Genomic DNA, 12,593 nt, shown 5'->3' with positions numbered 1-12,593 from the left:
TTGCAGCACTGCTCATACAGAGGGAGGGAGTCCAATAAATAAGCCCACAGACATTCCCAATATGGCTTCCACCTTCTTTTGACCTCCCATATACGCACCTCTGCTGGTGCTGCTGAGACAGCAGAAGTTCCTCAGAGGCTTAAATAGTTCCTATCTCCTTCCCTTGAAGGAAGTTGTCTTCCTCACTGTATAAAAACGACCTTGTTTTGAAGCTGGGCATTGCTCCTACCTTCTGTGTTGATGTGTGGGATAGGAGGCAGACTATTCTGCCCCTTGTCTCTTGTGATGTTGCCTGGATTTTTGGGACTGTCTCCTTCTCAGTTTAGAGGGGATTATGATAAAGGGTTGACTCCTATTCTTCTTTTCTTCTGATACCTCTTCTTTCTCACTGGTTGAGCTTCATGTTGAAGTTTTTCCCAGACAGAGGAATTTGGGTAATCTTGATCTTCTTTTTGAAGGCAGATGGAAAGAAGAAGTTGCCTTTAGGAGACATTACAAGGATCATTGAACCTTGAAGAGGTAAGCATGAACTAACTATGAGCCAGACCCACAGAACTGAGATCCACTTAAAATTATATTTTAAGAAGAATAAACATGACAGTTCTTTTTATTTGCCTTCTGGTTATGAACTTTTAATGTTCTGACACTCTAGCTTTCATGGTTGCAAAGAAAACCTTGAAACTTATTTTTAACTAAGGTGAGATTCTAGCAGTGACTTGATTTCATAAGCTAAGACCTTAAGGAAATGGGAAACCTCACAAGAATTATGCTCCAGTTGTGAGAATTATCAACATTGATGCTTCTAGCAGTATAGCTGTCAAAATGCACCATTGGTTTGAATGTAGTCCTACACCTTGTCCAGGAGCAGGAACATGTATGAGTGGCCACTGAGACTGAACATGGCATAGTGTTTTCACATCCAGGGACATATTAACCCTGTAGGGTAGGAGAACTATGGAACCTCTGTGGGCCAGCAACCATTAAACCAGCATAGAGTACATGGAACTCAAGGGGTAGGAAGTGAGAGATACTATGCAGAATAGGTTCAGAAAGAATAAATGGTTTGCCAGCAGATACTAGGGATATCAAAGGAATATCCAGGAAGTCTAGTAAAATGTGAAATCCTGAAGTTCTGCCACTAAGTTCAACAGGCCAGAGGACATAAAATCCAGTGCTATGTTTTAATTATAAGTTCATCCTTCCCTCAATTTCTTAATAATTTCTACACAGTTTTCAGCTCTAAGAAGTGTTTACTGCAACATGTGTTTCTTGTCGTATTCAAGAATCACTTTTCCATTCAAGAGCAGACAAATTAGGTCACTCACATAACACATCATTCTTGGATGGAGTTTTCTGGTTTAATGGATCATTGCCCTTGGGTCTAAATTATAGCTGAGGAGCAAGAAGAAATGCTCAAGTGGTTGGCTCATGGGAAAAAGTATATTGGGAACCCAATGAACTCAGATATTAAAAGTCTCAAAAGATGACTTCCATGGACTTCAGCTTCATCACTGTACTGAATAAAACAGTCTTGAGTGCTACTTATACAGGGAAAAACGGTATTTTCCATATTAAGTGTAAGAAGCTTGTCATTAATACACTATGTTCAGCAGAAACATCTTTGTTTCTAAATTTCTATTATACCAGTATAAATATAACACATCCTTTTCCTGATCTTCCAAGTATCTTCTTCCTGATCACAGCTTAAGAGCTAAACAAAAATGAATCTATAGTACTGGAAAACTGACAATGCCTATCATGCTTATGGCTTCTATGTACATGAATAATAACTGGAATAAGAAATGCAGCACTAAGCAGAGTGCAAAGTTTTTGAGGAAATTCTAGGAGAGAGCTGACCACTACAGAAGTAACAAGACTACAGCCCATGGGGATCCCTTCAGGTCTAGAAATTTGATGTTGACAGCAGTGGCAGCTTTACTTGCTGCAGCTCCCAGAGGACCCATGCACTGGCCCTGTGCCACTCATCCAGCTCATGGAACCAAATAAGTTGGACAACACTGATCTACAGGGTACCTACAATGATGTTTATTTCTGCAAATCTCCAGGAAGGGGGCTCCAAATCAACCAAAAGTTTCATAGGATGGAATAAGAATGCCACGGTCAACATCCAAAGAAATCAACATTTGCCAGAAAGCCATTACTTAATTATCATTCCAGCTCTAACTGCAAGTGACTTCCTGCTCTAACTGCGACTGAAAATTTCAGTACTTTAGAAATCACTGGGCACATCTACATGAGATGCTTTACTGTGGAGTAGAGCTAATTACGGTGCAGTAGGTATCCACGTCTGTACATGCAGACACTTACTGAGCGGTAACTGGCTCTAATCATAAGTAAATTTGCTACCTGCAAATACAAGTAGCAAATTTTCTTGTGATTAATAACTGTAGTGCACGTGTACACACCTGACCAGAAGCAAATATGTTCCCAGGAAGCAGGGGGTGGGAGATTGCTCTCTGCCCCAAAGAGCTGCCTGCTGTGGGGGTGGGCTCTGCCACCAGAGCCCAGGTGGGGACAATGTCCCCCTTCCCCAGCAGCAGGGAGCTCCCAGCCCCCACTCCACTCCACTGTCACAGTGCCAGGAGATCCTTCTCTTCCAGCCTGAGACCTGCAGCTGTGAGGCCAGTCTGGGAGATCTTTATCTCTGTTGTGGAAACACATGCAGCATACTTTTGGGTCAGGTCAGCAGAAGCTTTTATTCAAATGAAACTACAGCTGTAGGGGGGACCCCAAAGTGACATGGATTTCCCAAGCACTTGGAAGGGGTTCCCCCCCAAGAGCAAAATCAGGAGGCTTATATACTTTTTAACAGTCGCTTACAACTCACGTGATCATATAGTGGAGCCTGCCAGAAAAAGCAGCCACAAACACCAGCTCACACTGCCTTGCTGTTGTCAGGATAGGAACCATGGGGGAGATGAGGTTAGTTCACAAAGCGAGAAATAACACTCCCTTCTTGCACCTGGAAATCAGAGTTGTACATACTTTTTTTTCTGCAGAGGAGTTACAAAGAACAAACACTTTCCCTTATCTGCTCTACTATGCAGAGCCAGCAATTCCCCACAAAGTGGTTATGTCATCTTATAACTCGTACGATCAAAGTTTAAGGCATTTATTTTTTTTCTGATTCCACATCTCCTAGCCAAGCCCTGCAGTCACAGGATCCAGACTGGCAGAGCCTTCTCTCCCAGCACCAGTTCTACAGTTGCAGGACCTGAGCTGGGAGATCTTTATCTCCCAGCTCCAGCTCCATGGTCACAGGGCTGGCACTAGGAGATCCTTCTCTTCTCTCCCAATGCCAGCTCCACAGTTGTGGAGCTGACACTGGGAGAGAAGTATGTCTCAGTGCCGGCCCCGTGACTGTGGAGTTGGCACTGGGAGAAAAGGATGGCCCAGTGCCAGCCTTGTGACTGGGGAGCTGGTGCTGAGAGAGAAGGATCCCCCCGCCTGGGTCCTGCGACTGCAGGGCTCAGGCTGGGAGAGAAAGATCACCTGGCCTCCTGACAGAAAAGCAGGGTCTGGAAGCTCCCTGCTGCTGGGGCAGGGGGACATTGTACCCACTTAGGCTCCTGTGGCAGAGCCCACCCCAGCAGCAGGAAACTCCCAGTGGCAGGGAGCAACATCCCAGTCCCTGGCAGGAGACAGCTGTTTCCTGGCCCAGGGGCTAGCACACAGGGAGAACCTAGAGCTCCTCCTGGCTACTGTAGGGGCCAGTAGAAGGGCTCTAGGGAGTGGGAGTAGTCTGCTTCTAGAAGTAGCAAATCTGTTCCTTTATCCCTGCATGTGTAGACATGTACCCAGGAGTATTTACTTTAGAGTAGTTTACTTGAGAGTAATGTGCTGCTGGATCTTTTGCACATGTAGACATGCCCACTGCAGGGTAACTGTGTGTAAAGACACTGAAAGACAAGTATCTCACAAAGGATAGACATTCTGGCCAACACTTGCTTGACTATACCATAGCCATGATAACAGCCACTTTACTAGTGTATAATAAATCTCTTACAGTAGGGGTTGATTCCTTTTGAACACACTCAACTTCTAAGACAGAGGCCCAGTTTTGAACTCAAGAATCCCATCATCACTTTAAACAGGTCTTCATTTGCACTTGCTGTCCTCCTGGCAAAATTTAAGAAAGCAAAGTGATTCCTCAATTTTTTTCCAGGTCAGCAGGCATGGTTCTTGTATTCTGTACAGGAATGGTTCTTGTATTCTGTAGGTCCCTGGACAGCACACTTCTGTATTTGGCTGTAGTTGACTTTAAAACCTTGTGACTTAGCACTGACAGTTGACTTTGGTTTTGTAGATAGATAAAGAAGTTACAAATGAGATTTGGGTTCTGTTAAAACTTAACTAAATTAAACAAAAAATTCTGATTAGGAGGATCAATTATATTCCTTGCTTTAAGGGGGCACACACAAACTATTCTCATAAATGTCTGGCTTACAGATATCTATGAAAGAAGATTCCATTTGTTTTGCAGACAGCCGTCTCCTTTCATAGATTATTAAGCAGATTTGGGATTTAGTGGTTTCCTCGGCTCTGTGAGACACACCAGGGTAAGTCTGCATATTTTAAAAATGTGATCATTCATGTTTATTGTGTGAACAAGTTAAAAGTATGGTGGATAGTTATGGATGGGATTTTCAAAGGCACCTAAAGGCATTAGGCAACTAAATACCATCCCTTAGGCTCATTTAAAAATCTCATCCAAGACAATCTATTGCAACTATTGATCCTTTATATATAACTGGACCAAACCTTAACATTTAGTAAAGAATCTGGTGTCTGCATGGCATTCTCTACCCTAAGAGCTAAATCTGCAGGGTAAGTCAGTGATTCAGTCAAACAGAAGGCAGGGTAGATTTGCACCTTATAGACTAACCAAAGTATATAGCACCACTTCAAAGCAGTCATGGGGGACAAACTGGTCCTGGCTTACAGACAACACCCCAACCTCAAATGGCATCTCTCAAGCAAGAGGCTTCTTAGCTCCCAGTCTCAACAAGGCACCAGGCCTTAGAAGAAACCTGGGCCCATTGCGTGTCCCAACATCAGTACAGACCATGTCATCATTATAACATCCAAGGTTTGTTTATTTGCACCTCTACCAATGTCATATATGCAATTACCTAATTAGTGTGCCCCTCTGCTGTCTATATTGGATAGACTGGGCAATCCCTACTTGTGAGAATAACTGAACACCACTTTGATATCAGTTACAGAGAGACATGCAAACCTCTGGCAGAACACTTTAACTTCCCTTGACACTATATCACTGCCCTGAGGGCGGCTGTTTTTAGACAGCAAACTTTTAAAAAACAATCTGAACAGTAAATTGTGGACTAAGAAGTCACTCACAGACTGGATAGTCAAGTATGGTTTAAACAGGGATTATGGATTCTTATCCTGTTACCTGAGTTAGTTTTGTGACCCATTTGTTCCTATGAGTTTACTGGTGGTTTCTCATCTCTGCCAGCACTGTCTATCTGTCTGTCTGTCTGTGTCTCTCGTTCTCTTGTATTCTGATTTCTGTCTCCTCCTTATACTCTGCTTTTTGTACGCAGTATCTGATGAAGTAAGCTTCAGCCTATGACATCTTGTGGTATATGTACCTAAATATCTACTTTATTTAGTCTTTAAGATGAAAATCTATCCTGCCTTTTACAGTATATAGCACAACCACCACAGTTACTTTCATTCAGAAAGGCTAGAGGAAGGAGAAGAAAAGGTAATGCCAGTCTTTGAATAATAGTAGTGGTCAGATCACTTACCAAGCAATGCAAAACTTGGGTTTTAGGCATTTCTCAGCCTTGGAGGATTTAAATAATTATTTTCTACTTCCTACAACAGGGCCCTAACCACCAGATTATATAATGGTCTCCCCAGTGGACATTTATCATCTCTCCTATTTAAGAGGCACAGCCATTTTACAAATAAGAATACAAGAGTCATGGAGCCAGAGAAAGAAATAGAAATAGATCAAGAATGAGCCTGACTCTGTACCCTAGTGGTTAGGTCCTTAATTACAATGGCAAGAACTGCTGTGATAGAAGTTATTATTTGAGAGACACTCCCTGGTTTAGATGAGTTGGGAATTGGGACATGGTCCCTCAGTTAGGTAGTGGCCAGTTAGAGAGAGACAGAGGGTCTGCAGAAGCTGGCCTACTGCATCATGGCTAAGGTGTGGTGTTTTGTTCTTTTCATTTATGTATGCCTAGATTCTGGGTGCTTCTGCTTTTTATCCAGTAACTGTTTAATATGAAATGCATAAATTGTTTGTGGAGCAATGACCAGAACCTTCGGATTCCCCTTTTTGGTGACTGCTTTAACCACTATACCACTACCTCCCTTTGTCTATTGTCCCCCTAGCCCCATGAATCCTGTATCCCTGATACCCAGGGAGCATAAAGCAACTACAGAGAGCACTTGGTTCTTGGACAGCTGACCCGTCTGTTGTACCCTCCAACCATGTTCCTGTTGATAGTGGGAAGATAGCTGATCACAGAGCCTCTTTTAGGGATATTTAGCCTACAGTTTGGGAGAAGTATAAACTCACTTCATAAAGACTCACGTGTAGGATTCCCTGAATTGGAAGACAGCTAAGAAGTTTATAGCAGGAGTAAATCTCTTAACTTGTTCTACATCTCCATATGTATGTATGCATGCATGTATACAAATTGCAGGCATGTATAAAGACATGGGAGTGTGGTTAGCTGTTATTAAAAGTAAAGATTAAATGCAAAAAACTTCTTTTTTTAACTAGTCTCTGATGTGACCCAGAGGCAGCTGACACATTTAATGAATTCTGAGCACGTATTTGCCTGTGAGTAGAATAAAATGATTAATACTTTTTTTTTTTTTTTACTGCAGCTGGACACCTTCCAACTATGGACAAGACTATTTTAGTATTCTTCATTCTGCTGAGCACTGCAGCTGAAAGCAGCCTGGGATGTAATTGTGAGCAATACGCATGGAGTTCTTGGTCCAGGTGTTCAAAAACATGCAATTATGGAATCCAGAGTAGAGACAGGTTGGCGCAGATTACTACGTTGCTTTAATGTATTGATTTTTTTAGAGGTTGTTTTGTTTCAAGTTTTCAGTCAGGAAGAGAATTACTCTGCTATAGAAAGACTTATAAACACCTAAGAGTTTATAGTAAAAAACGGTGCAAAAATTCTTATTTTGCCTTTGGAAATAGCTGCTTCCACTGCTTACTAGGTTATGTGAATGATTCACTAATTACAATATTTATATGACAAATGAATTTTAAAATCTTCTATGAAGCATACAAAACATTGCAATTATTCAATATTAAGAATTAAAGTGGGACATAAAAGTATGTGCATAAGCAGACTTACTAACCTTTCCTGTACATGGGAACATGATTTTAAACATGTTTCCTAAGATCTACAGGAATTTTTGTTTCATGATCTGTTTCTGTCTCTCTTTTTCTCTCTCTCATTTTTTCCTGATTGTAAACTGCTGAAAACTAAAACTGATTTTCAAATCATGTGTCTTTTTACTTTTGGCTCCCCCTGTAAATGTAGCAGAAATGCTGTAATTGCACCATACCTCACTAATGGTAATCTTATTTTTCAGGCAAATAATATATGATACTTACTTTGTAAACAATTTTTGTGGAAAACTTTGCACACTCTCAGAATCTCGGGCATGCAATAAACAGGCATGTCCTATCAACTGCCAGCTTGGAGATTTTGGTCCCTGGTCAAAATGTGATCCATGTGTTAAAAAACAAGTAGGTGGAAAATAAAACTGGTTTGATGGGAGTGGGAAAACAGATATTATGATCCAGGTCATGCGAGGTGGTGTTAATTGTAGTGCAATAAACCAGCCACTGGCCTGCAGGCCATAGAGGGGCCAGCATATGGTCTGCAGGTCCTTGTAGCTGCCTCTCCCATTGCTGTGCTGTCAGAGAACCTGGGAGAAGGCTGCACACCCTTCCCCTTGCAGGGGAAAGGAGAGAAATCCTGGGGGAGGGTGGAGGTGGGGGCTACATGCTGTCATTAGTGCAGACCCCATGACCAGGCTCTATGCACCACCAGGGCTGCCCATGCAGCAGGACTCAGGGGGATCCTGGGTGGCCATGATGCTGCCTGCACAGCTGTGGGGGTGGAATCCCACAGCACATAGCTCACATGGCGTGCCACTCAGGCCACATGCTGATGCTGCATGAGGCCGCCAGCCTCACTGAAGCTGGACAACTGCAATAAACCATTCCTCCATTTGTACATAGTCAGCAAGAACTGGCTGAAAACCACAAAGAATCAAAGAATATTAGAGATGGTTTTCCTAATGAGGGCCTTGTTACATGTTAATTTTAGGTGGCTTCTGGAGCTCTTAACCCCTGGACTGGCTACATGTTAGCACCCTTTAAGTGGCTTAAAGCACTCCTTATTCAGCTTAATGTTATGCCACTCCAGAGCAGGTTTATCTCTAATCTGCCTAACTTTGCTCCTGTTCCATTAACTTGTGGCCACTCTCCACAGCTTTTCTATCCATGCTGAAGTCCTTCAGCATCCCAGGAAGCAATGGGTGAGTGGAGATGCCAGGACACCGCAGGGGCAGGCACAGTGCCTCACTCCCCAGGGAAGTGTGGCAGAGCAAACACCACAGCCCTGGAGTGCCTCACACCACAACTCATACTGGCTCTGCTCCTGGTGGGAGCAGAGCAGAGCAAGCCAGTCCAAACAGGAGGGGGAGAAGGGGGAGGGAGGGAACCACCTCCCCATCACTGCTCAAACCGGAGGGCACCACAGCTGCCAGGTACCCTAGAACTGCAGCACTTGCTCTGCCCAGTGGGCACAGCAAGTCTGTTTTTTCCTTAGCTCCTAGTTCTGCCCCTGCTCACCAAGCCTCTAGTGGTAAGTTACAGTTGTGTAGGTGAGAAGCAGGCAGAGCAAGTTTTTCACGTTACCGTGTGACTGCTCCACGAAGCCAAACAATACTAAGCCAGTTGATATATGTTTAGCTTACAGCATAAAGTCTGATAAGGCCCTTAATGTTGTACTCAAGATTCATCGTGTCAGTGAAATTTTTCCCCAAGAAAGTCAACGTTCTGAAAATTCTACCCAGTTCTGGAGTGCCACTTTTTCCTACAGTACTCAAATCAAAAACCTTCAGCACCAAGAGCCTAGTTCAGGGACCACTTAAATAAATTATTTTCTTCTAATTAACTGAAGTTAGTGTATCACTGTCATTTGAAATGGGGCGGAGTAATGAGGATAATCAATTTTAATATAGCCACGTAAAGTTATGCATCTAGGAACAAGAAGTAACTGATACGTACAGAATGGGAGAGCGTATTCTGAAAATTAGTGACTGAAAGGCATAGAAGGCATATAGGGGATAAGTAACTGAACATGAGCTCCCTGCATGAGGGTGAGACAAAATCAGTTAATATGATACCTTTCCCCCATTTACACATTCAAGTAAGTAGGCTAAGGGAAGTGATACTACCTCTATATATAGCAGGGATGAGATCAATGTTAGAAATGCTCTATAAAATTCCTGTTGTCTTGTCCTCATTTTAAAAACAGTATTTGAAATTGAAGAAAGGGAAGAAAAGAACCAAAAAAAGATGATTTAGGCTTTGTACAAGATGCCCTATCTGATAACCTAACCAGAAAGAATATCGAGAGATGACTTGTGTAAGTTCCTCCACCGGGTAACCTAGCACAGACAGGTATAACAAGAACGAATAGTGGAAAGCTGAAAACATACCAATTCAAATTAGCCAAACAAAGTATGGTCTTAATACATGGCTTATATTTAATGTCTCATGATACACAAGAGATCATGCTTAGATAATCTAATGATCTGGCCTTAAACTCTATGGGTGCATCCAGACGAGCGTGGATCAGCAGGCATTCCCTGCCTCATGATGCTAATTTGCAGGGAAGGGGGGGCAGGCACAGGGGCACGGTTGACATTGGGAAATCCCGGTATCAAAAAAACCCAGGCCTTATAAAGTGGGGTGGCATGTGCTACCAGAAAACAGCCTGGCCAACCAGAGCTATGCCCCAGCTGCCAGACAGGCTCTGTGCTGCTGGATTACCATGGCTGCATCCCATGGAGGCCCCCAGGACCCTAGGTAAGGCTGGGTCCAGCCTCCCCTCCCCTACCCCACCCAGGGCAATGTGCCATGCACCAGAGCGCATGTCCACAGGCATTTCCCAGAGACAAGCAGTAGCGGTACATATTGTGAATTAATGAGCAATAGAACAAATACCTTCCCTTGGTGATTATGAAGATTGTACTCTGATGAGGGGAGGCATGATGTTATGCACTAGAGCAACATATGACATCAGTGCTACTATTAGGTAAAAATGACCCGGCTTATTACATATTTAAGAAAATGTAAGTTGTAAAAGGAACTATTTGGCCATATTGATATGTAATTGCTATAAAAATAAACTTGAACAAGAATAAATCATTCAAATAGTTATATTTAAATAGGAAACAGTTAAGATTATACTGCCTTCTAGCTTAGATTTTAGAGGACAAATAATGGGAACTCTAAACTATGGCTGATAAAGTTCCATCAGAATTAGTGTCAGAATTTAGTATTGAATGCAGCCAATTTGCTATAGCAGCTGTCTATTCTTATGAGATCTCCCTCCTAATTTTGCAGTTTAATGAGAATAATTTTGGGGAAATCATATGACTATGGTGGGGGGAGAGGTCTCATCCACACCAACTAAAACTTCCAGCCTTTTAGAAGTGCATTGCTCAGTAGGAACTAAGGAAAAGGCTATATAAGAGCTATATAGTTTTATTATCTCTAATTTCTAATATATATTGAACATTTTATGTGGATTAGACAGAAAACTATCAAGAAAAAAGAACAATCTTGGGTTTTCTCCTCTGCTTCCTTTCAGTTTCGGAGCAGGTCTCTGCTACGCCCATCTCAGTTTGGGGGACAGCCCTGTTCTGAGCAGTTGGTGGATTCCCGAAGATGCTTCCCAACTAAACTTTGTAACATTGAAGAAGTTGATTGCAGGAACAAATTCCAATGTGAAAATGGTAATCCTGATATTCAATCTACAACCCCTAATTTGAATTACTGTAAAAATTCAAATAATTTTGTAATGCCCCATAAAAAAAATGCCAGGACCTAATTTGGCCCACGTCATAAGCAAAACCAGGTCCTATCATCGCAGTCTTATCTAATTTATTTTAATTAAGTCTGTCTGGCAGTCTTCCATCAGAACTTCAGTGGATGTTATGCATACTTACTCTGGGACAAAACTTGAACAACAAATTCTTTAAAAAACTACCTATTATTAAACAGATAGCTTACACTATTTTTTTTAATACAAAGAGGGTTGTGCAGAAGAAACATCCTCTTTTGCAATTTACTTGATCACTCTGCCTGATACATTTACTCACCATTCAAGACAAGAAGGTATAAACACTAGGTGGTGACATTGCTAAAGACTGAGGCGGGGAAGAAGTCTGGTGTTGAAAGAGAAACAGTTCTTGATAAATTAACCCACCTTTAAATCACAGCAACTGGGAAATGTGATGTTTAATGCAGATCTTTGTAACCATCTTAATGAAGATTCTTGTAGATGCAACACTATGGTCTGGATTTTTCACTCCTATATTAAAAGCTATAGGAAAGGATGGGTCTTATTTAGAAATAACCTAATTCTATCTCACTCACACATTCCCTTAGTCTGAGGCTATGAGCACATATACCATTTCTTCCAGGAGAAAGCTGCTTGTCCCAGGAACCTACAGATATACACGTCCATTGTCTCACTTCAAATATTTGTTCGGTACATGGGATGAAATGTGCTAATTCTTTTTTCCCCAGTACATTGTGGTGTGCCTATAGACTTGTCATGTTTCAGGCACAATCACGTCAGGCTGTGTACTGTCACAGGCCACCTATTGGCAGAGTAGCAGCAATGCATTTTGGAAGACGTATGCGTGTAAATGCCTGTGCTGCTCGTGTTTAGATGCAGGTCAAAACCTGTGACTTTCAGGACTGCCTCAATTGAGATGTCTTTGCAGCCTGAGATAATTCCCAAATGAAATTATTAAAAAAAAAAACAAAAACCCCAGCCAGAGCAGGCCCAGATTTCTGTACTACTCCTGTAGTATCTTTAAAATCAGAAAGAGCAGATCTCCTCGGAAGAGACAACATAACAATGTGGATATTTAGACCAAGTCACTTGGAAGATATGATGATGTAAAAGGGAGAAAAAAAAAAAGGTGGGGGGAAACATGGGCAACTGGTGCCTCCCGAGTCTGGGGGGGGGGGGCACCAGTGGGGCACAAAAGGATGAGGGGTCCCCCAGTGTCCAGCTGGCGACTGGGGGAGGAGTCCCCCAGCGGCCGGTCACCAAGGATGCCGGCAGCGTGGCGGCAGCAGAAGTGACAGCGTTTCCACTACCTGCACTTCTGCCACCAACGTGTTGCCAGAGGAGCCAATTTTTTGAGGGGGACACTACCACTCTCTGTGCCCCCCTACTAGCTAGAGCACCCGCTCAGGGAGGGTACCAGTGCTCTTATGGGGGGCATGTGTCCCCCCCACCATGCGT

At 42.7% G+C, this 12,593-nt stretch overlaps 1 protein-coding gene across 1 annotated transcript in view; it reads left to right on the top strand.

Moving 5' to 3' along the window:
- Positions 1 to 497: 497 nt before the first annotated feature.
- Positions 498 to 12,593, top strand: part of LOC102376310 (complement component C6-like) — a 51,336-nt gene continuing 39,240 nt past the window's right edge. Inside the window, exons 1-5 of the mRNA XM_014524592.2 lie at positions 498 to 519; positions 4,505 to 4,580; positions 6,895 to 7,054; positions 7,624 to 7,780; positions 10,923 to 11,067. Of these exons, the coding sequence (XP_014380078.1) occupies positions 6,912 to 7,054; positions 7,624 to 7,780; positions 10,923 to 11,067 (445 nt within the window). The 5' untranslated portion in view covers positions 498 to 519; positions 4,505 to 4,580; positions 6,895 to 6,911. The remainder of the gene's footprint in view (positions 520 to 4,504; positions 4,581 to 6,894; positions 7,055 to 7,623; positions 7,781 to 10,922; positions 11,068 to 12,593) is intronic.

This window comes from Alligator sinensis, unplaced genomic scaffold, assembly GCF_000455745.1.
Source record: "Alligator sinensis unplaced genomic scaffold, ASM45574v1 scaffold667_1, whole genome shotgun sequence".
Lineage (NCBI taxonomy): Eukaryota > Metazoa > Chordata > Crocodylia > Alligatoridae > Alligator > Alligator sinensis.
The sequence above is the reverse complement of the archived record's forward strand: the minus strand, read 5'-3'. Positions and strand labels throughout refer to the sequence as shown.